Here is a 24,139-nt window from a genome sequence, read left to right as displayed (position 1 = left end):
GCCCTTGACCTCAATCTGCTATAACTTGGCTCCAGACAGGATGGGACTCAGCCTGAAAGCAGGAGGGAATCCATCGCAGTGCTGCCTGTCCCTCAGGTGTGTGTTGGGAAGGAGTGAAGTCGTTACTGTGAACGCTGACTGATGGGCCTGACTAAGAGGCCGACACCTGGTGTGGAGCGCTTGGCAGCCCGTCCTCGTGGGAGAAGTCGTGTCAGTTGTTTATTGCTTGGGGCAGCCCTGTCCTAGGAAGGCAAAGGACCCTGTGTGATCCCTGGGCCATAGGAAGGAGACTGGGACAAGTCAGAGCCCCTGAAACCGCACTTCTGCAGGGCAGTGGACCTTTGTTTTGGCGGGGAGAGGGGGATATTGGAACAAAGTAAGCTTTAAGAAAAAAGAAGAAATGGTGTTGTAGTCTGTGAATTAACTGGCTGGATCAGGCTTCCCTGATAGTTCAGTTGGTAAATAATCCGCCTGCAATGCAGGAGACCCCAGTTCAATTCCTGGGTTGGGATGATTGGCTGGAGAAGGGATAGGCTACCCAGTCCAGTATTCTGGCCTGGAGATTTCCATGGTTTATACAGTCTATGGGGTTGCAAAGAGTCAGACACGACTGAGCGACTTTAATTTTTTGGCTTATTACTGAGGCTCTCAAAATTAGGATCATTTCCAGCCACTTGCTTCTTATGGAAGACCCTTCTGTGTCCTGGCTTCCATCACATGGTGATTCCTGGATGCTGCTTTTGGTTTTCTGTGTGATGAGGGCAGCCACGGTACAGGTAGCGTGAAACAATGCAACACTGTGTATCTGGAGATTTAAATGCGTCCAACACCTGACTCTCGCCTTCCAACTTATAGCTCTTGTGCATTTCCCTGGCACTCACCAGCCCTCAGCTCCACAGAGCCCCTTGGGGTTCTTAACTTGAAGCATCTTGACCTAGAAGCCTCCTGGCCAGACCTCATTTGATTTTCCATATTCATGATTTTGCTGCCAATGAATTCTTTTCCATTTCTTGTTCTAAGTTTAAGACTTGGTGTTTCTCCTGATACTGGTTTTGTGTGCCAGCTCAACGTTGTGAAATCTAGCTGGAGGTGGGCAGAAGGCCCCTCCATTGATGATAGATGAAGGTGCCATGCCAGGGAATAGGTCACAGTGGTGCATTCCTAAGTGAGCCTGTTAACACTGACATGGAATCTTGGAGCTCTAGTGGGGATTGAGTAGGAAGCAAAGTCTCACTGCTTTTGTGTCTTCAGCAGCCAATTCCTTCTCCTCTTCCTAACCTTGCTATCACATTAACCCTCAGGGGTCTCCACTCCTTGCCGGGTAGCACTTCTGGAGGTTCTTGTGGGAATTATATGAGTGAGTGATTCAAATTCTGTTTGCCTCCTCTGCTATTTCTGTGGCCTTGAAAGTCGTGGAACTTCTGAGCCTCAGTTTTCTCATCTGTAAAATGGGGGTGATGACATGCTTTTCCTGTAGCACCATTGGAAAGGTGCAGTAGGTGTGTGGTGCTTTTAAATAATGGGGCCCATGTGATTGCCAGTCTTGTCGTTAGGGGGTCCCACACCTTCTTTCACAGCTCTAAGCTGAGACATGCACACTCAGCCCAGCCCTGCCTAAAGGAGTGGTTGGTCCTCCCCTTCCCTTCAGGACAGAGATTTCAAAACTTCCTTCAGTAGCTACTGTTTAACGAGCTTCTTGGTTGCTCCAGAGCGGGTTTTCATACCTGTTTCATAACAGGTATTCGAGGGGCAAAAACTGGTCAGTGGGTGGTTACATTGGCCCCAGATCTACTGACCAGCAGAAAGTGCTTCCTGCAGGACTAACACCAACTCGAGGTGACTCCTTCCAGGCACTGAGAGCAGGTGGAACCCATGGCTGCCAGCTCCTGGGGTTGGAGCAGGCACATGCTGGCCTGGATGGGACATGTTAGAACTTTGCCACATCAGCGTATATGCCATGTTCTCTGCAACCCATCAGCTGCCCTCTGCCCCAGAGTTGAAGAAGGAAGCTTTATTGATTGTTTTTTATTCTGGCAGGGGGCCTGGCTGAGAGGTGCCTGGGGTGAGGGCTAATATTTGATCTCCTGTCTAGTCTTTGGCATTGAGTCTATGATGTGGGCAAAGAGGATGTAGACGTGTTAAAGTGTATGACTTACAGCATTTTGTAAGAGGGTCTCTTCACCATAGCTGGAAATGATTCAGGTGGGAGCAGAGGGCAGAGAGAACGCTTGCTGCTATCAGAGTGTGGGCAGGTTAGCATGGCATGAAGATGTAAATTCATCAGTGGCAGTCAGGGTGCCTAGTAATTGAATTAGAACTTAGCAAGATTTTGATCAGTGTGTGCTGAATTGAAATAATAAGAAACAGTTGGAGTAACTTATATTTGGGGGTTTGTGGTTCTTAACATTGAATGTGTGCATGCTCAGTTGTGTCCAGTTCTTTGCAACCCTGTGGACTATAGCCCACCAGGCTCCTGTGTCTGTGGAATTGTCCCCGCAAGAATGCTGCTGCTGCTAAGTTGCTTCAGTCGTGTCTAACTCTGTGCAACCCCATAGATGGCAGCCCACCAGGCACCCCCGTCCCTGGGATTCTCCAGGCAAGAGCACTGGAGTGGGTTGCCATTTCCTTCTCCAATGTATGAAAGTGAAAAGTGAAAGTGAAGTCACTCAGTCATGTCCAACTCTTCACAACCCCATGGACTGCAGCCTACCAGGCTCCTCCGTCCATGAGATTTTCCAGGCAAGAGTACTGGAGTGGGTTGCCATTGCCTTCTCCTCCCGGCAAGAATCAGTTCAGTTCAGTTCAGTCTCTCAGTCATGTCCGACTCTTTGTGACCCCATGAATTGCAGCACGCCAGGCCTCCCTGTCCATCACCAACTCCCGGAGTTTACTCAAACTCATGTCCATCGAGTCGGTGATGCCATCCAGCCATCTCATCCTCTGTCGTCCCCTTCTCCTCTTGCCCCCAATCCCTCCCAGCATCAGGGTCTTTTCCAGTGGGTCAGCTCTTTGCATGAAGTGGCCAAAGTATTGGAGTTTCAGCTTCAGCATCAGTCCTTCCAATGAACACCCAGGACTGATCTCCCCTAGGATGGACTGACTGGATCTCCTTGCAGTCCAGGGGACTCTCAAGAGCCTTCTCCAATACCACGGTTCAAAAGCATCAATTCTTTGGTGCTCAGCTTTCTTCCCAGTCCAACTCTCACATCCATATGTGACCACTGGAAAAACCATAGCCTTGACTAGATGGACCTTTGTTGGCAAAGTAATGTCTCTGCTTTTTAATATGCTATCTAGTTTGGTCATAACTTTCCTTCCAAGGCAAGAATAGTGGACTGCAAATTCTAATGTAAGGAATCTTCCTAGTTTCTCCCTAACCTCACACAGCTTCAATTACTGATCACCTTTTTAAACAAAAGACCTCTGTTGGGTTGTATTATGCCTATTCTCATTAAGATGAATGTAGAAACACCAACAAATCCTTCCCCTCTGAAATAGTAGTTCCACCAGAATGCATTTATGAACTCCCCCACCCTTAGAGTACCCCGCTGTTGCAATGGGGTCTTGTGTTTGGTTTCTTTTCATAGTCAGAGGAAGCTAGGGGAGAAATGACCTATCGTAATAAGGATGTGCTCCCAACTTCAAGAGCAGATTTGAAATGGAAAGGTGGCATCTTGAGTTACTGACACTGTCTTTCACCATAAGGAGATCAGATACAGGTGGGGAAGTGGGGAAGAAAAGGCTGAAGGGAGAGTGTCAGTGTTTCTGTGGGGAAGTTTTTCTGTTCCTCCTCCTGAGAAGAGAGCAATGTGGAGGTAAGAACATCATTGCCTTGGTCTGGAGGGAAAGATCACTCCACAGGGGTCATGTCTATTGATTGCATTGTAATGATTAATCCTCTGTCTGTGGGGCATCTGGTGCTTGGCCTGCAGAGTGCTTGGGACGGTCGGTTGAATGGAACACGTGCTTTGGCCTGTTGGGCACGCCAGGTCACAGTGCAGTCCCCGCAGACGGCCGCAGTGAGGTGATAAAATAGAAATGGAGCTTCCTGGATCTTGATAGAACCCTTTTTTCTTTCTCCCAGAGCCTCCCACTTAGAGAATTCTCTCAAACGAAGCCTACTGGAATTCTCTCCATCCCAAATCAGTGTGCAAGTCACAGGTCAGAAGGTGCCCCAGACATATTCTCTATTGTCTCCGTGTGAAAGTGCTCTTTTTAAAGATAAGCATTGGATATTGTTTTGGAGGAATCATTTTGGAAGTTGTGCTTTACTTAAAAAAGGAATCCCTCATTTTGTTTGGTTCAGTATACATTCTGGACTAAAACTGAAAGATGAAGGATTTAGTCCTTTAAATTTTTACATTTTGGCCAAACAAAACAAAAGCACCTTGAGTGTGAACCATCACTGAGTGATCAGTGGGTAGTGGGCAGGGCTGGCCCGAGGTCTCTCATCTGGCTTGGATGGTGAAGAAAGAAGAATTCAGATTGGAGCCTTTTGTGATCTGGGTGACTATTTTGAAGCTTCCCTTTAGATGCTGCTGCTTATGATCAAGGAACTATTCTCTAGAGTCACTTTTATTTTCAGGGCCTGAGTATGCCTCTAAGAAAACAAATGGGGTTTTAATGTCCAACTTCTCCTGTGGTTCGTTACCAAAGGGAGGCATTTCTTGTTTGCTCAGATGGGCTGAAAGCTTTTGCTTCTGCTTGAATAGCCCCAGGAGTCAGGCATCAGAGAGATGAGCACGATGGGTTTTTCTGGATTTCCTCTTGAAGTCAGGTTTTTTAATGGTGAAAGTTGATAAAAGCATCATCATTGTTGCTGTGGACATCTTTCCATGTCTGTACGTAGCTTTTTGCTTCAGTCTTTCTAGTGGTCTGTGTAACTGTCTGTTGTGGACATAATTTATCTAATTGTCCCCTTTGGCTGAGTATTTAGCTTATGTTCATCTTTTGTTTTCCAGTTACAAGAGAGGCTCCATTGACAGACTTTGCTCACACCTGTTTGTTGGCCACCTGGGTTAATATTTTTCTAGGACCTATTTCTAGATGGAGATTCACTGGATCTATTTGGGTACCAACATCTTCATCCTAAACAGCTTCATTCTGAGCACTGCTGTCTTTGGGGACTCCCCCATGGTTTGGGTTTTTTTTTTTTAAGCTTTTTTGAAAATTATTTGGGGGCGGGGGTGTGAAATCTACATCAGAGTTCCACCTGTGTAACAAGAGGGTATATTTCGATCCTGGAGTTTTTTGTTTTTCTTTTTTAACGTTTCCAACATCTTCTTCCCATGAAGGGAAGCCAGCTCTGCAGACACCAGCTGATAACCTTGCATTCCTGAAAGATGTTGCATGGGCTGAAGCAAGTGGCAGGGTGCTGAGGCTCGGTGATGGAGCTCCCCGGCATGATTGTGCTCAGCTGTGTTTATCCCAGCTCCTCAGGAGGGAGACTGACGTCTGAGTTTTGCATCAGCCTGAAAACCAAGCACAATACAGGCAGGGACCTTGTGCCTGGTGAGAGGAGAGCCTTCATTTAGTCAACCAGACAAGATAAACATGCTTAACTAATTGAGAAGGCGGCTTTTCCAGGATCCCTGGGACTAGATCTCCCCCTGAGATTGCCACCTTTGCCATGTTCCTTTAAAAAAAAAAAATTAAGGTAGAATATACATAACATAAAGTGTACCATTTCAACCGTTTCTGAGGATACAGTACAGCGGCATTAAGTACAGTTGTTACTGTACCAGTGTCCATCTCAGAACTTTTTCATCATCCCAAAGCCTTTTCACAAAAGAAAGGGCACATTTGAACCTAAAGTTGGCATACCTTTGTGGCCGCCAAAGCATTTTCACATCCAGTTTAACTTTTTGAAGACGCAGAGATCAGGGTATCATAAACATTTGGGGTGTAAATAACGCACGGCCCCGCTCCCGTAATTTGCCCAAGAAGACCTAAATTGACACCCAGCTGGTAGAAGCCACTCAACTCCCAGCCAAATAATACCGTCTATGACATTAATTAGGGAAGGCGCCGTGCCTCTGCCTGCTTTGGGCTTCCCAGTGCATCCAGCCTCAGCCAGCGCTTCACCCTGCGTCTCCACCTCATCGAGCAAGCACAAAGGCATTAGTGGTGTTTTGCTTCTAGCATTTCACACAGCGCAGCCTCCCTCAGTCACTGAGGAACCTCAGTGCTGGGGAGAACATTTCGGCTTTCCCCAAACCAGCTTGCTCCCCCAGACTTTGCTCTCTCTGCAGAGACACACGTATGTTTTGGAGGAAGTTGACTCCCCAGGCCACTTCCTCTAGAACCCCTAGAATCAGATATCCAAGCAGGAGGAAGATGAGGCTACATGTAGGATGGAAAGAGAGCAGCAAACTAGTCACCTTCTACCAAAGTGAGTTTTTCCTTTTTTTTTTTAAAGTAATTTCTGGTACCCAGCATCCCCTAGTCCTCTCTGGAAAATGACAAGCAAAATCCTGGCTATGGATGCGTTGACTGTTTCTGAGAGAGCAGCACTCCTTCTCATCCTATGTCCTAACTGTCCCTTTTCCTCCAGCTTACTTTTAGTTCTGACCTCCTTTCGTGCCTGTCTCTAGACGCCGGAGGAAGCTTAGGGAAAGAAAACTCAGAACCCAGTTAGATGTAGCCTGGCTGGTTTGAGGGCATATTCGGCAGAGTCTTGACAAGGCAATGAACTCATTCTACTAATTGTAATTAGTGTGAGGTCTTTCGCAGGTTCTTGGGCTCCTCAAACATCAGAGGCTTTTGATCGGCTCTCCTAATAACCAGGCCTCATGCTAACTGGTTTAGTGTGTGGTTTTTTTTTTTTTTTTTTTTTTAATGCAACAAAAGCCACCACCGCCTACTCTTGAGAAAAAAAGCGAGGCTGGGCTTTAGGAGCAAGAATTCTCAGTTGTTTTCACGGGTCCTCCAAATCGCAGAATGTTCTTTCCCTATTCAGCCCCTTGGAGTTGCTAAGAAACTGCCATTTCAGAGGAGGGGTAATTCAATTTTGATTTTAATTTAAAGACAGGGCAGGCAGGGTTCTTCACGTCCCTGAAATGAATGGGTGCCCGAGAAGGAGGAGGCTCGCTGTTTCCAGATCAGTCCTGGGCATGCACCGTGATTGGAGTCTCTCCGTGTTTTGCTGCCAGAGAGTGTGGCTTTGAAATGGTTCTTTGTGGCAAGCGCTGCTGAACTTTGTGGAGAAATACTTAGAAGACCAGTGTGTGCTGGGAAATTGGCGACTCCGGACTTGATTAATTTATAGGTGTAATTTAAGAAGCTGGTTCTCCTCCTGATCCCGGGGATGTGTATTTACGGAGCCCATGGACAGGAGGCCTCTCTGCCCAGTGGACGTTTTTTATGGCCTTTGCTGTGTTAGAGCAAAAGTTATAGATCTCTTACGAGCAAACATATTATTATGTCCAGAGGAGGGACGGGCATGTTATAAAGTTTCAAATGGTCAATTAACAAAGATTTATTCTTTGTCACTCAGGCATTTTCTCTCTCTCCTTCTCAATAATTACCCCTTGGAATGAAACAGGCTGTTTTCTTCCTGCAGCCTTGGTCCCAGCTCCAGAGTAGGATTTGAGAGAGCCTGTCTCAAAAATTTAGACTCTTAGCAGCTGGGCCTTCTGCTTTGGTAAAGTCGACTGGTTTGGAGTGCTTGACAAAAGGAGTGAGAGGGAGAATGCGGGGGAGAGAATGTGTTTTTTAAAGCACTCCAGGCTGTGCTTACTACACGTTTATTTGGTGGAACCTCATTCCAGCAAGGCAGCCAACTGTCCCATCGGCCGCAGCCGCACCCTTTGGACTGCCTTCCATTCCGTCTAAATTTGGAGCTTACGCAGGGACCTCAGAATCTCCTACTGTAAGGGTGCTCATCTTCTTTCCGGCCCGTGCACTGTACCTCGGCAACCTGCTGAACCAGAATATGTATTTTTAAACATTTCAGTAAAAACACAGAGATGAGATGCCTGTTGGCTTTTCTGTATGTGTATATTGCTCCCCTTATAAAGAGAAAAATCTGGTTTCTATAATATCTGAGAGTTAAACATGCTGTGAGAGACCCCTTGCCTCAAAGGAAATCCTTCCTGGTAGAGGAGATATGACTTCTGTGATTACAGAAGGACAGGAGATGGGCCAGCTCTGGGTTTTATTCTCTCATCCAGAGATGATTCATTGACTGATTCTCTTTATGGGCTTCCCTGGTGGCTCAGTGGTAAGGAATTCCGTCTGCCAATGCAGGAGACGTGGGTTCGATCCCTGGTCCAGGCAGATCCCCGGGAGGAGGAAATGGCAACCCACTCCACTGTTCTTGCCTGGGCAATCCCGTGGACAGAGGAGCCTGGCGGGCCACACAGTCCATGGAGTTGCAAAGAGTTGGACACGATTTAGCAACCGAACAACACCACCAAATTCTTTCTGTATCAGTTTGCTGCCCCCAAAATGTTGCAGATGCAAGGGCATTGGTGTACCCCCAGGGCCGAGGAGAGCACGTTCGCTCTTAGAGGGGCTTTGTGCCCACCGTCCTGGCCCTAGCCCTGTCCTGCTTTCCCAGTGCCTGCTGGCCTGGGCCTGGGAGGGACTGCCCGCTTCCTGGGGGCTGCACCCCAGCCTGCTCTCCTACCTGCCGTCTGCACCCTGCGTTCACCCCAGTTTTTCAGAAGTTAGAACGGGAGTCCAGGCGCTGTCATCCTCTCACTAGTGATCCCCGTTCTTGGGGGTCTGATGGACACAAGGGAAGAGTGGTTGCTGAAGGATCTGAGAAAGGGGAACGCCGTTCTTGGCAGAGCCTGGCATCCTGGGATCTCTTCCAAGATGCTTCAGGCCTCGTTCTCCGACTTGTTTAAGGGCAGAGAATAAGGTTGCAAAGGAAATCAAAGCCTGATGTGGAGAAACGAAACATGAGGCCTACTGACTTTTTAAAAACATTTTAAATAACATTCTCTAAGGTTTCATTTTATACTGGAGGCAGCTGTAATAAGTTTTGGAAGGCGGTGTAAGGTTTCGATTACAGAGTGATCCAGCTTGCAGTTTTTGTACCCAAAGTGAGAAAGGGCCGAGGGGGAGTGGGGGTGGCTCAGAGGTTATTTTGTATAAGGTGAGAAAATTTGAAAGGATGAATTCACCACTGTAAGTGGTAACAGTTGGTATGCTGTAATTTGCAAATGCAATAACATGAAACCATTGCGAAGATGGTGCTTTTTTTTTTTTTCTTTTTTCTTTTTTTGGGTGAACATAGTCCGGATAGCAATGGAATAACTTAATAACTGGAGCAGAGCAGCACATTGACCACAAGTAAAACAAGACTGCAGCTCCATCGTGGGCCCTGCCAGTGTTACCCCAGTGACAAAGTTCTCTGCTGAAGGCTGGCGCAGACCAGGGCTGCGGTGCCGTATGAAAGCCCTCATTGTTCACGGCATCATTATTTGGTATTACATGCACAATGTTTGCTTGTGAAACGATTTATGAGAAACAAGCATGTTGAAGAAAGGGGACTTGGTTTGAAATTCAGTTGATCTGGCTTATGACATTTAAGATTTTTATAGTACCTTTGTTTCTAAGAATAAATATTTAGGTCCACTGTAAATATTTATCTTTTGAACATGCAAACACACGCATGCAAAACTGGAAAACTGAGCCAGGGAAGGAACTGATACCTAACATTCACTTCTCTGTGGGAAGGAGTAAAGTGCCTCCGTATTTGATAGGTGCAAAGGAGCCTGTTTTGTGAGCTTGGCCGGCAGCATCTAGCCCGTGGGACCAGCGCCCCTTGGGCTGTTAAGTCTCTTAGAAGGAGGCCTGGTGGGGAGAGTGTGTGAGGACTTAACTCTGTTCTTTTCACGTGCATGGGGTAAGCTAGGGTTGAACCGTAGCTCTGTCCCTGCTGGCCTCTGGCAGGTCCCTACTGCATCCACCTGGCCACCAGACCTGACCAGGAGCTCACAGTGACCCATCACTGGGGTGGTGTCTTAGCCAAGCAGTGAGTTGTTTCTAGTGACACTTGATTTCCAGCTTTGAGATTTTCTACCCCCAGGACTAGGAGCCTTGACTTCTGAGCTGTTTGCTTAGCCCATGTGGGTGATACCATGGCAAAAGAATGCCTTCTTTGGGCTCTGCAATCCTATCTTTTTAATGTAAAAATAAAGGTGTTTGTGAAATGATGGAAGACTCTAGAATGAAATGTGCTAAAGTGTAACTGCTAGCACTTTTTCTTTTCTTTTCTTTTTTTAAAGTTTTTAAAAGCCAGCCACAGGCTTACGCAGTAAAATCAATTTGCACATGGTCTGGCTCCTGTCCAACAAATTCCACTAAATGACATTTTAATCTGAAAGCCCCAATATAGAAAGGCTTAGATAGCTGTCGTTCTAATTTGCTGTTTCCAGTGCGATGCTTGGGGATGCTCAGGTGTGGTGTGGAGACATCTTCGGTTTATCAGGCTGGTTGGGATGTCCTCATTTCCCTTGGTGATGTTTTAGGCTGGAGGTTAAAGGCAGCGGTACCCACAGTGTGGGGAGGGAGACAGGGAGCAGGTATGTGCAGGTCGGTGGGTATGGGGTGATATTTGTGCATGGACTCTCTTTTTGTGTGTGACTCTTGACCGAGCTGCTATGTAGGGAGGCTCTGGTCCACTTGTGATTATGTGGACTGTCTTTGTGGACAAGATCATGCAGCAGGCTGGTCTGTTACTTGATTCTTGAGGAACCTTATATAGTTGATCCTGCATCTTGATGCGGTTGCCTCTGCAGGGTTTCTGCAAAGACCACCCCTGAACTGGAAAGTTTCCCTAGAGAGACGCAGACAAGTGAGGGTGGAAAGTAATTGCTGGCTTACCCACTGTGGGGCCTCCTTTAAGACGGTCTGAGACAGCGCCAGGGCTTGTGAACCAGTGTTGCTTTGTGTTTCTTTTGATGCCACATCTGAGTAAGCCGAGGAGTGTCTGCCTGTGCATCTAGCCTGGGACATACAGTGATCCGTAGTACTTAGCAGGGAGGTGAACGGGACAGGGGACAAAGAATGACCAAATGGAGTGAACTCCACAGCAAAGGGATGAAACCAGTTGTTCGTTACTTTGGGCTTTAGATTTTAGTTTATTTTCTTTTCAAAACAAGGGCTGTAAATCTTCCCCAGAGCATCTTAGAAAGGTGCTGGGAGACACTGCCTATGGGTGCCATTTTGGAATTCAGGGTGACCTCAGAGTTAGTCCCTGAGATGTTAAGCTGATGATCAAGGTGAGTTTCTGAAATGGTCCCAAATGGAATAAGAGAAGAGGCACTCTTTCCCTCACCATTTGTCTTTTAGATCCTCAAAATAAAATCTTATTCCTGTTCATTAGGTGGCCATGGACAACAATGACTTGAGAATGTAGTAAGTTCTTTTCTCAGCTCTCTAAATAAGTACTCTTTTTACAAGGGTCGTGCTCCAGCCATCTCCTTTGAAGTCGTTTTTTGTTATGCATCGGGCCGTGGTGTTATTTCAAAAGAGTCAGCCAGCAGACTCGAGGCCTTTTTGGCTTGAGTTCACTAGCAGCCTTCTGGACAGCACGACTTATTTGTTCATCTCTCCGTGTCCCGTCCCCTCTCCCCCTTCCTTCTGTGTCTCCACCAGAGCGATCACCACACCGGCCCATCCTTCAAGCCGGGCTGCCGGCAAATGCCTCCACCGTGGTTGGAGGCGATGTGGAGTTTGTCTGCAAAGTGTACAGTGATGCCCAGCCCCATATCCAGTGGATCAAACACGTGGAAAAGAATGGCAGTAAATACGGGCCCGACGGGCTGCCCTATCTCAAGGTTCTGAAGGTGAGCAAGTTCTGAATCCAAAGATACCCACGACTGGGTTTCCCCTTATGAGTTTGGCCACAAGTTCTCTGATTTCCTTTTGAATTTGAGAGAAGATAACTCTCGTATGTGTTTAGTACAGAGTGTGTTTGAGAATTAGCAGATCATTAGGCTTGCTAATAAAATCTCAGAAGGGAGCCGTGGGGCAGTGGGAGGACTACTAAAGTTGGAGTCAGAATAGTTGAGCTGTTTATCAGCCCAGAGATCTTAGATGAGATGTTTAGGCTTAGCTGCACATCTATAAAAGTGGGGATCGTGATAATATCTCCCCTACAGGGCGTTGTGCAGATCAATGGATTGGAGTAGCTGGAAAGAGCGTTATAAACTTTAGGTGTTGTAGCAACGTTTATTGTTCCACTGATGTTGTTTTCTCTTAATATGATGTTAGGATCAGATTTTAGTAGCCACCTTTTAGAAACAATTTAGATTTTCCTTTTAAAAGAAATCCCTTAACCTTTGAAATTCTTTCACACGTGGTTTAGATGAAAACTTGAGAAGGTATTTCTGCATGTGTGAAATGTAGAACAAGGAAACCTTCTTTCCCCATGTAGTTCTTCTCTGGTTCCTTGCAAGACCCAGTTTTAATAGCACCAGCCTCTTTATTTTTTAGATCTTTATTTTTTGCTCTTCAGGATGGTGATAGCAACAGGTAGCTGAGTCTGCACAAATACTTCTGACCATGCTGCCTGACATGTCTCCCACATTGAGTTACTCATAGAGAATGTCCTTAAGAAGAACAGTCTTCCAGAACCATAGGTAGCTCAGCTTAGAACATTAAACTGCTAAAGTGTGCTCTCCAACTGCAAACCCCCAGGAGGCAAAAAGCTGGAAAGAGATGATCAGTTTGGGGAACTGCGGGCCCTTTCTTCAAGGGAATTGATCACACCCTCCCTCCCTTCTCCACTGGGTCACTTCCACTGTCCACCAGTTGACTTATTTTTCTTCCTTCTAAACCCACAGCCCTTTGATGCTGCTGTTTAGATGAGATGGAGGTGGTTTTTTGGTGGTGTGTTGGTGGTGGGACCTTGTGAAGTCCTTCCGGGTTGGCCGTTATATTGTTCTCCTGTGTCTATTCCAGCACTCGGGGATAAATAGTTCCAATGCAGAAGTGCTGGCTCTGTTCAATGTGACTGAGGCGGATGCTGGGGAGTATATTTGTAAGGTCTCCAATTATATAGGGCAGGCCAACCAGTCTGCCTGGCTCACTGTCCTGCCAAAACAGCAAGGTAACAACGTTTTTGTTTGATTTTTTTTTTTTTTTTAAAGAAGGCTGGATATAGAAGCTGAAAAGACCTGGTGCTTTGGGAGATTGCAAGCAGCTTATAGGGTGATTCTGTGGTCTTGGTATATTCATCATAATCTTTCTTCCGTGATGCAGCTGGTAGGATGCCAGCAGCCATGGAAAAATACCCACACATGTTCAAAGCGCTTGCTGTAATTTCTTTTGAAGATTGCCCTTCACCCCCCACCCAGTTTTGAAGTAGTTCCTTCTGGTTTATCTTGTTCAGGCTGCACATCTCCCATCATTATTGCACACCAGCACTGTTGCAGACACACACCGGGGTGCCTGTTGCATTTGTGGCATTTGCACAACAGCAGAATTTGATACCTCCTCAGCCCCAGATTTTTAGAGAAATATTGGCACAATATCATTGGTTCAACAGAGCACCGTTTTCTCTGTTACCTAATTGATACTTCTAGAATACTGTCCTTGACCTTCTTATCCCAAGTTCAAGGATATTCCATCTCAGTGAATAATACTGCAGACTGGCTATTGAAGACAGCAGTTTGCCTTTCTCAGTTTTTCATATGAAAGTGATATGAGTCAGTCACGTCTGACTCTTCTAGACACCATGGACTGTGGTCCACCAGGCTCCTCTGTGGAATTATCCAGGCAAGAATACTGGAGTGGGTAGCCATTCCCTTCTCCAGGGGATCTTCCTAACCCAGGGATTGAACCTGGGTCTCCTACATTGCAGGCAGATTCTTTATTGTCTGAGCCACCAATTTGTCATGATTCACATGCAAATGTTTTTGTTACAAAAAAAAAAAAAAAGCCTGGTTTCTTTGCTATCAATACCATGCTTTCTTCCTTTTTCTTTTAATGCAATGTATGTGAAGGAATGAAAGTTACCAGAAGCTGGTAACTAACACAGAACCCCACCTTGGTGGTTCTCACAGGCCTGGAAGGATATGCCAGGTATCCACTTGGACTTCCTGCAGCGTGCTGTCTTGCAATACAACAGTTTAGACAGAGCCATCCATTTTTCAAGGTGGGAGTCTGCAGCCAACAGGACCAGAACCCAGCTTGGACTTCTGGGTGCCCTACTTTTGGAAAATCACTCCTCCATCCAAAGCAAGCAAGCAGAGACCCCGAGGATGGCGTTCTGTGGGTTGATTTTTCCATGCCTTTGATCGCATGCATGTCTGTCTAGGTGGTGACGCCGGTGTGGTGACGGGCCTGTGGAGGTGAGCTGCTCCATGTCGCTCAGCATCTCTTGGTTGCGGGCTTTGTGGATGGGCTGCGATTGGAATCTTCCGGTGGCCGGTACCCGCTGGAGGTCCCGGTGCAATGCCTCGTGGTTCCATGGCCCCCTCCACAATCATTCCTGTGTCGTCTAGCCTTTTCTCTTGCTTTCCTTGTTTTCTAGGCCGCCGGTGTTAATACCACGGACAAAGAAATTGAGGTTCTCTATATTCGGAATGTAACTTTTGAGGATGCTGGGGAATATACGTGCTTGGCGGGTAATTCTATTGGGATATCCTTTCACTCTGCATGGTTGACAGTTCTGCCAGGTATATACTGCTCTTTCTCTCCATGGTTTTTTCCCTCTTCTTGGTTGATTGCTATGGAATTAACACAGCTTCTGTTCTCAGGAATGACCCCTTTTCCCCTCACATAAAGATTTTTTAAAATGTTTAAAATTATCCCCCTGGGATAAGAAAGTTGCCTTGGAAATTCACTTGCAATGAGATCCCACCCTTGCATTTATTTATGATCAAGTGAAATTTTACCCTTCAAACCCCAAGAGATCTTATGTTTTTAGTGAGTTATTGAGTCAATGTATAAATTCACCCATCCCTGTTTCTTTTAAGGAAGAAGTTGAAATCACTCTGTAAAATTCAAAGTAATTTTTCTCATTTCAAATTCCATTTTGTTAAAATCCCATATGTACTTTAAAAAAATTTTTTTTGTTCCACTTTTCTGTTTTTAATGAGATGGAAATAGATGGGTGTATGTCGAGGCTCCTAGGCAGAAACACCTCTGTGTGTAGGGTGTTCAGAAGCAGTGTGTTATCTACTTGGGGATCGGTGGCTTGCTGCATGATGTAATGGAACAAACTCTTAGGCTTTTACTGCAAAGCATGCTCTTGCCATCTTGGGCTTGATGTTATTTCCATCCTACAGAGAAATCAACATCACTGAAGCCCTCTTGCCTAAACACTGCGCTGTCTAAATCTTTTAACTGACATCTCTACCCTAGTCAAGTCTTAACTGCTATCTTCTTTAATACATCCGTCTCTTTGTCATTTCCTTTGTGAAACTGCATAGACTATGGTTTGCCAGCTCATAATGTTCCACTCCAGTTATTAATTCCTTATATTTAGAGTTTGGTGCCTACCTGCATGCTTATTTTATGTCTAGCAAAAATAAATTGATCATTTCATTTTGTGCTGTGCTGCTGAGAGTTTTGACTATCTTGCAAATAGTTTTCTGACTCAAATGTATAAGCTTTAAATAATGCCATTGCATTCATTTTTTCCTTTTGTTGTGAATCTGCTCTGAGTATTTGCTTTGAGACAGTGTGACGCCTCTTGTATTGAGCTTGCTTTTACTTGCAGTACTGCATTTTGCAAGTGCCCGACTGGCACTTCTTAACCGATTTGCCTGATAGTGCGAGCACATTAACTAAGAATGCAGTTTGAGAAAAGGTACTATTTGGAAATACACTGCTTGTCGATTGATCATTGAGGACTAAGGAGGGAGCAGATTGTTGGAAGTTAGTGTAAACGTTTCTAACTTAAGCAGTTTTATATGTCCTCATATGTGACATCATCTCTATTTTTTTCTTTAAGAGTTGTGACATCAGTATAACAAGATACACAAAAACTTAAATGGTTATTGATTAAAGAATGTTACATACTTTTTACCATATGGACATAATGATTCTATGGTATAACCAATTCAGTCTTTATATTAAATGCGTTTGTTTGTTTCGTTAAATAATCTACTGGACTATATTTAGAAACCTGAACCTTTTCCAACCAGCCCAGTAGATGAATATTGTTTTTTGTTTGTTTCCTTTGAAACTGTGTTCATCTGGGTAAACGACTTGGTCACATCTTCCTTTGGAAGAGCTTCCCCAAATAAGACAGAGGCACTGTTCCTTTAGAGACAGAAGTGGGCATCGTTCATATGTAAGAATTTTTAAGTGGTTTGCATCAGAGACCATCAAGGAAGAAGGCAGCCCTTTTATCATGGGTGTGGGTGACCGTCCTACCTTACCCAAATGTCTTAACAGAATGTGACCTTGTAACCTGACCCTCGTACCTTGGTGTCAGCCAATCCATCACGATCTCAGGATTCCGGAGGTCCGTTGAGGATAGTGATAAGAGACCACCTGGGCCCCAGTGGTAAATCAAGGAGCCCAGAGTTTAGAAGACATGCACGGCAGGCCCAGAGCCCATGCCTCCTGCAGCGCTGAGCTGTTGGGAGGCCCATCTTGCCTTGGGAATGATTGTCGCCTTTCGATTTCCTGTAGTTATGCCAGGAAGCATCAGTGCGGTGTCCTAACTCTGTGGCCTGCTTCTCTGTTCCCCACTGTGATCTGCAATCCAGCTCCTGTAAGGGAAAAGGAGATGACACCTTCCCCAGACTACCTGGAAATAGCCATTTACTGCATAGGGGTGTTCTTTATCGCCTGCATGGTGGTGACCGTCATCCTGTGCCGGATGAGGAACACGACCAAGAAGCCGGACTTCAGCAGCCAGCCGGCTGTGCACAAGCTGACCAAGCGCATCCCCCTGCGGAGACAGGTAACAGAAAGTAGATAAAGAGTTTGAAGAACTTTACTGCTTCCCCACGCCCAGCCAGCTCTTGGGTCTCTTCCTCTGCTTCTGTGCTTCTACTTTTGGGAGCATCCCTGAGCCAGTGGTTCTGACCGGCCTCTTAGTGGGCACCCGTCTGATCAGTGTCTGGAGCTTGGAAGGTCAAGTCCTGGTGCATTGGTGGGGTCAGCTGAGTCTAGTTCTGAGGGTGAGAAAGCCCAGTGGTGTGAGACTCTGAGCTCATCTGCAGGACTGGAAATAACCCAAGAGGCAGCACCCTAGTGCCTTTGGGTGGGACTCAAGTGCAGTGGCATAAGCCCTCTTTGTCCCTGTGATCGAATGCTTTTTTTGGCGGTAGACTGATGCCTGTTGGGAAGGAAGGGATTCTGGTTTTCTTGGACTTACTTTTTTTGAAGTCAAGGTCAGAAACCTTTGCCTGGAGGTGTCTGAACCACTACCCCATGAGGTCTGTCTTAACTGGATTTGGCTTCCACCTCTGATTCTTAAAATAGAATCCTATAGTTCCCCCAGTGGCTCAGTGGTAAAGAATCTGTCTGCAATGCAGGAGATGCAGGTTCCATGCCTGAGTCAGGAAGATCCCCTGGAGGAGGAAATGGCAATCCACTCCAGTATTCTTGCCAGGAAAATCCCACGGACAGAGGAACCTGGCAGGCTGCAGTCCATGGGGTCGCATGACTGAGCATGCATCCACACATATGCCTATAATATGTTATGATTAGGTGTTCACATGAACATGACTGTGGATTTGGTGGCAGAATGATTTTTATATTGAACGGGCAACTAGTTGTTGTTAACCTTGAGCTTGTTAACCTCAGTCTTGTTGGTTCCTTTTTGCTCGTCTATGCCTCCTGGTGGGTTTACTTTTGCTTTGGGCAGATGGGACAAGCTGGAGCCAACACCTCTGCCTTAAACCAAGGCCTGGCAAAGCTGGTGGGGCTGGAAGTGGTCACGAAGATGGAAGGGGAAGGCAGGTGTGAAGGCAGTGTTTCCAAAAGTATTTAGTACTTGGTTCCAATAAAGACATGATTTTTGAAACAGTAAGGAAAATGTCTAACTCACAGGCTCTAACTCAGTGTGTACAGGATGCTTGTTAAAATTGTAGATTCCTTAGTTGCAGCCCCAGAGATTCTGGTTGAGTAGGTTTTGAAGAGGACCAGGAATCTACATCTTAAGTAAGTCCTCAGATGATTCTGAAATGCACTCTGAGAAACTCTGGATTAATCCCAGCCTTACCCCTCCTGGGACTGCAGGTGGCAATGATATTTTCTGGACAAGGCGTTAGGAAACATTAGGAACCAGTTGGTCAGCAGTGGTTTTGGCACAGATATGGCTGTTCTCAGCCCAGCTCCAAACTCTGGGCTGAATGGGTCCTTGTTGACTTCTTTGAATCTATGTTTCAAGCAGGTCTTTCTAGATGGAGGCTTAAAAAAAAGGGGAGGCTGAGGGTAGCATTTGGAGTGTGTGTCAAGTGTAGAGTGGTGCCCACATGGTGTTAAGAGTAGCAGCAGGGTGAGGCAGGGGAGAAAGATGTCGTTGGTTCCCCCTGCCTCCAAGAACGCTGTTTTATTAAAGTGGTACACTGTTTTTCTCGGGGCTTCCCTGGTGACTTATCGGTAAAGAATCTGCCTGCAATGCAGGAGATGCAAGTTTGATCCCTCGATCGGGAAGATCCCCTGGAGGAGGGCATGGCAATCCATTCCATTATTCTTGCCTGGAGAATTCCATGGACAGAGGAGCCTGGTGGGCTACAGTCCATGGGGTCGCAAAGAGTTGGACACAACTGAAGTGACTGAGCGTATCTTTCTTGGGGCCAGGGAACTGATGATGAGGCCACTTGGCTGACTCTGGGAGAGTCCAGTCTTAGGATGACTCTTAGAACATGGTACCTTCAGTGACCTTCGGGTGGTGTGGCCACTCCAGCCTGACCCGCAGGACCATTTTTACAGCCATTTGGACCATTTTTACAGCTACCATCTTGAGATCCTGACTCTAGGGACTTGAAAGAGAGAGTGGTAGTCCCATCTCTATTTTTTTTTTTCTAATAGGGAAAAATGCTACCTTTTGGAGGAAACTTTTAATTTGGTGTAGCTAGACCATTGTCCTGTAATTATTTCATCATGATTTTTTTTTTTTTTCCCTACAGCTGTTACAGTACTCTTCTTTTTATTTAATATAGTAGAAGCAGATGCCTTTAAAATCCCCTTGACTCAACTCTGGTCTTTGTGCTGTATTTCTGTCTGGCTGACTGGTGTTTCTTCTTTGTCCGTCTCAGTCTAAGTTGGTCGTTTTTCCTGTCCTTCCCTTATGTGTAACTGAAGGCAGCATTCCAGTTCTTCCTCCTTGTTTATCCCTCCAGCCCCTCCTTCCTTCTTAATTTTCTGAGTGCTTTTAGTCTAACACAGGTTTCATGAAAGACATGGCCTGTGGCCTTTGCCAGTGGCTCCAAAGTTATTTGAGGGCCTTCATTTGGGATGCAATGGCCTTGTGTTTCAGTAGGGTCAAATAGTGTAAGAGAAGCAGTCGAAAGTAGGCAGGTACCAGTCCCCTGGAAAAACAAATCTCTGGGCGTTTATTTGGGGGGATGTTGACACATCTCAGCTGTACATGTGGGACCTGCTGATTCTTCACAAAGAGCCATTCGTCCATAATAAGCATGGCCCCTTTGGTGGAGGAATGCTTATCAGATACCTGGATAAAAGAGGGTTATTGGACTGTGGCTGGAATGAAAAGCCCCAGAAAGGCCTGCAGATATGTTGATGACAGAGAGCATACCACAGGGATGCCGGGCATGCCTTTACCTGGCGACAGGTGAGCTGTAATTAGATGTCTTGGGGATGGCCTGTTCCTCGGTATTTCCTAGCACTTGCTGTCCTGCATGTGCCCGGAATTTCATATTCTTGGCCCTGATCCTTGCCCCTCCCCAGACATGCACAGACCACATCTCACTAGATCCATCATTGCTCCCTTTTTAGAATAAAAGGTTTAAAAAAAAATGTTTTATCCTATTGTGAATTTTTTTGTTGATATTTACTAATATGTACTGGACTTACCAGTGTAAGACCAACATATGAGCTTGTTATTAGTTTTTGACACAAAAATATTTTTCTCTGGTACCAAAGAAGAAATTCCTTGTGATCATTTCCTGGTAACCATGAGTTTGTTGAGGCTCTTTATGCATTCTGATATTTGGGAAAAGAGAAATAACTTTTCGGTAGGGGAGGTGGGTGGTATAGGGTGTCTCCCTGTTTCCTTTGACAGGGATCCTTCCATGTTCTGAGCTGGGGCTCAGACAAACAAGGGGACCAGCAAGAGCCAGCCCAGAGAGGGGTGTATGCCCGAGCCTGCTGGCTCTTGTACAGGTCTCCAGGGCTGCTAGTGGACGGCGTGGCCTTTGGGAAGTCTTCCTGACACATCCATGAGTTGCCGGGTGGGCTGTACTTTTTGTGTGTTGCACACATTAGTTCTGTGGGGGCTGGAAGAGGTGTGAAAGGAAGTGAGTTGTTTGTTCAGGAGGTAAGCAGCATAACTGGGTTTGTTGAATTGGTTTCTCAGTGAGCACATCCGAGTCTTTTTCTAGAGCCAGACTCTTCCACTGGGTGGGATGGAGATACACTTGCATCAGCAGATAACCCCACACATGCATGTACCTCATGCTATCTCACCATCAGCATCTCAGGACGGGGCGGCAGGGTTGGTTTTTTGGTTTTTGTTTTTTTCTTTCCCCAGACTTTAATTTCGCCCTCTTGGTTACTGGTACAGATAGATTGAAAACCAGAGAAAAATCAAGGTCAGTCAAGGTGATGTTTTATAACAGTATCTTTGAGGCAAAGGACACATTCCCAGGGACATCGTGAATGGGACAAAAATGACCTGTGTGGTTTAGGAGCCAGTTCTGGGGGCGGTGTTACAAAACCCACTGCATTTTATGAAGGGCAGGCCCACATCTAGAAGCTCATTTGCTGCCGATCAGCTAAACAGCGTGATCTCGGAACATTCTCTGTATTTTGGTCATTCAAGTGGTCTAATGGAACGTGGCTGGTTCCAGAAAGCATGTGGGTAATTGGATGGTCATGGATGGCTTAATTGGAATTTGCCCTTGCGTGTGGGCCCCTGGCCCTCCCAGCCCCCACTTGGCCGTTCTCTCCCCTCAGCTTCCAGAAGACACGAAGTTCGGCTAAGATCAGTCCTGGGTTTGGGCTGATGAGACCGGTCGGGGTTTGATAGGTTTTCTCTCGGGGGAGGTTTGGGGATGCAGAGACTTGCTGAAGGAGGAAAGTAAGTGTCAAATCAGTTCCCCTGCCTGTTTACCTAAAATTTGTCATGGAAGAAAAAAAAAAATCCTCCCCTCCCCCATCCCTTGAACCTTTATTTCAACCACCAGCTCTAGGTGGTGAAGGCACTTTGTTTGCTATTGGGGAGTGATAGGCGGTGTTTATAACATCGCTGTGTTAGCGCTGGGGTCTCGTGCTCTGGTTTGAGAATGTGGATCCGTGGACTGAGCGTCAGAGGGTTTCTCTGGCTGGCTGTGGTCCATGTGTGAGTCCTCCTTCTTGTGGCATCTATACCTCTGTCTGCCCTGTTCTCTGCGGGCCCCCCCTCTCGTTGATGAATCGAATCTAGTATTAAAGGACAACACAATCTCTTGGTGGCCCTTTAAAAAGAAAAGGAAAAAAAAAAACCCACTTCCTTACCTAATCTCCTTTATGTGCTGTGGAAATAGGAGAAAAAGCACATTTAGTTAAAAGCTTGATTTATGGCATGAGGAATTTATGGTAAAGAGATTCCGGAGAGTGAGGAAGCTGAGTGGAGACTGTGGCAAAACATGATAGAAAAGGGCCTGCCAGGATTTGGGAGTAGAAACAGCTTATTTTAGAGTGTTAGTGTTTCTTGTTTTAAGTAACTCAGTGATCACTATTAATTCGGATATTTCAAAATTAGAGGAAAAGGAAGCCTGGAATTGAAGGAGCATATCTGAGAGGGAAGATTTTGATTTTGTGCCCCCTCCCAAAAAAAGAGAGTGATTACCTATGTTGCAGAAGCAGGATTCAGGAGTGAAATTCAGTGGAATTCCTTGAAGAATGTGGTCCAGAAGAGAGAAGCTCCAGAAACACGGTGTTCCTCAGAGGAATTGCCTGCAAGGGATTGGGCCAGCCCTGCAAACACGTTAGCGCTTGGAGTAAGACGGAGTGAAGAGAAAGCCAGTCATGTTTTACAGTCCCAGAGGGGATTTTAAAAGCATAGTAAAATGCATGGAGGTAAAATTATGATATACCTTCCGTAGACAGAGGGATTGAATTCTGTCGATTGTTCCACTCGGGACATTTTCTTCTCTTTGTGTATGTTTTTTTTTGTTTTGTTTTGTTTTAACAGCAGTATCTTCCAGATCTGTTCATGGAATCTAAACCTCTGCCCTTAATCTGAACAAAGTTCCCATAACCTTCATTCTAGTGACGGCAACAAAGTTGGGGAAGGTTTTCCATTTTCAAAGCTTTTGCATTGAAACCTTGTGAGAGACACTCTGTCTGTGGGGGAAGATGTGTATGGGTGTGAACTCTTGTCACGGGTTTGTGGGCAAAGATTCCTCTGGGGTCACAGGTTAGCCGCAGAGCAGTTAACTTCTGACTGAATGCTTCGTTTTTCTTTCTGAGGCAGCCACTAAGCCCTATTTGTCATGAGGGCTTTCTTAACTCTCCAGCTCTCCTCCTGCCCTGGGACTGTCCCCTGACTCCTTAATTTCTGAGGCTTGCTCTTCTGCCCACCGGACCCCTCCAGCCCTTACCCACCCACCCTGGCTGTGAGCAGAGGGTCTCATCTTTCAAACCATTAAGGCAAATCCTACCCTTAATGCCGGTGGAATTGCTTTCTCCCCTGCTGCACACCATCTGACAAACAGCATCTCTCACACAGAACAGTGCTAGGCTCCAAGTCTGCAGGCCTCCCCAGAGGGAGGGGTTATCATAAACTCCCATGAATCCGAGCAGCAAATGACTATAAAAAGATGCTAAGGGACCTCCCTGGTGGTCCAGTGGTTAAGACACCGCCTTCCAATGCAGGGGGCATGGGTCTGGTCCCTGGTCAGGTACCTAAGTTCCCGTATACCACTGGGGTGCAGCCAAAAATACAGAAGATGCTAAGAGAAGCCATTGTGGTGTTGGTAGCAAAACTGAACTCTTAGCAGGTGCCAGGCTAAACGATTTATGGGTATGACCTCATTTTACCCTCACAGTAATTCAGTGACGTGGGAACTGTTCTCAGTTCAGTTCAGTCACTCAGTCGTGTCCAACTCTTTGTGACCCCATGGACTGCAGCATGCCAGGCTTCCCTGTCCTTCACCAACTCCTGGAGCTTGCTCAAACTCATGTCCATTGAATCGGTGATGCCATCCAACCATCTCATCCTCTGTCGTCCCCTTCTCCTCCCACCTTCAATCTTGCCCAGCATCAGAGTCTTTTCCAATGAGTCAGTTCTTCACATCAGGTGGCCAAAGTACTGGAATTTCAGCTTCAGCATCAGTCCTTCCAATGAATATTCAGGACTGATTTCCTTTAGGATGGACTGGTTGGATCTCCTTGGATTCCAGCCAGTCCTTGGATCTGGTTGGATCTCTTTGGACTGGCCTCCTTTTAACAGACGAGGAGACTCGAGTTTAGGAAGGTCAAGTGACAGGCTGAAGCTCTCACAGTGTTGGAATAGGGACCCTGCAGATCGCAGTGGTGCACTTGGCTCAGATGGGACCACCCCTATCCCCACTCAGGGTCCCACATTGTAAACAGTTCGCAGGGGAAGGGTGCCAGCTAGGATTGGTGGCACCAGCTAGGCTGGGGGAGTCACTGGGGACCCACCTGGAAGGATGCAGAGATGCCCCAACACTCAGCCTACAGCCCAGGGAAGAGATGAGAGCCAAGATCTCGTCGTTTTTGACTCATTTTAGATGTCAGTATATTTCAAGAATATGTTTCATGCCCCCCCCCACTCCTGCCCATGACATGCCTCAGCCCAGATCCTTCTCATTCTTAAAAATATTTTTGTCATTAAGGGAAAGTTCTTTGTTTTTCTAGAATGTAAAAGAGATACATATGCATGGTAATCAAATTCAAATGCTTTAGAAGGTTCTGAAATAAGACATATTCCACCCCCTCCCTCCTCATCTTCTAACCCATCTCCCCGAAGGTGACCAGGGCTCAGGCTTTCACGGATCCTTTCTGAGACTTGTTTTCCGTGCCTGTGTCC

The 24,139-nt window shown here is 46.2% G+C and overlaps 1 protein-coding gene across 17 annotated transcripts in view; it reads left to right on the top strand.

Annotated features, from left to right (window-relative positions):
- The window catches only part of FGFR2 (fibroblast growth factor receptor 2), a 105,506-nt gene that overhangs the window by 56,699 nt on the left and 24,668 nt on the right, over positions 1-24,139 (top strand). For 7 of the 17 annotated variants that reach the window (XM_043926221.1, XM_043926216.1, XM_043926206.1 and 4 more), the window contains 3 exons: positions 11,611-11,801; positions 12,919-13,066; positions 16,680-16,882. In XM_043926221.1, the coding sequence (XP_043782156.1) occupies positions 11,611-11,801; positions 12,919-13,066; positions 16,680-16,882 (542 nt within the window). Of the gene's footprint in view, positions 1-11,610; positions 11,802-12,918; positions 13,067-14,491; positions 14,637-16,679; positions 16,883-24,139 lie in introns of all 17 variants that reach the window. The other 10 variants (XM_043926223.1, XM_043926213.1, XM_043926215.1 and 7 more) reach the window with 3 other exon arrangements.

Source organism: Cervus elaphus, chromosome 15 (genome assembly GCF_910594005.1).
Source record: "Cervus elaphus chromosome 15, mCerEla1.1, whole genome shotgun sequence".
NCBI classification, from domain to species: domain Eukaryota; kingdom Metazoa; phylum Chordata; class Mammalia; order Artiodactyla; family Cervidae; genus Cervus; species Cervus elaphus.
The sequence above is the reverse complement of the archived record's forward strand: the minus strand, read 5'-3'. Positions and strand labels throughout refer to the sequence as shown.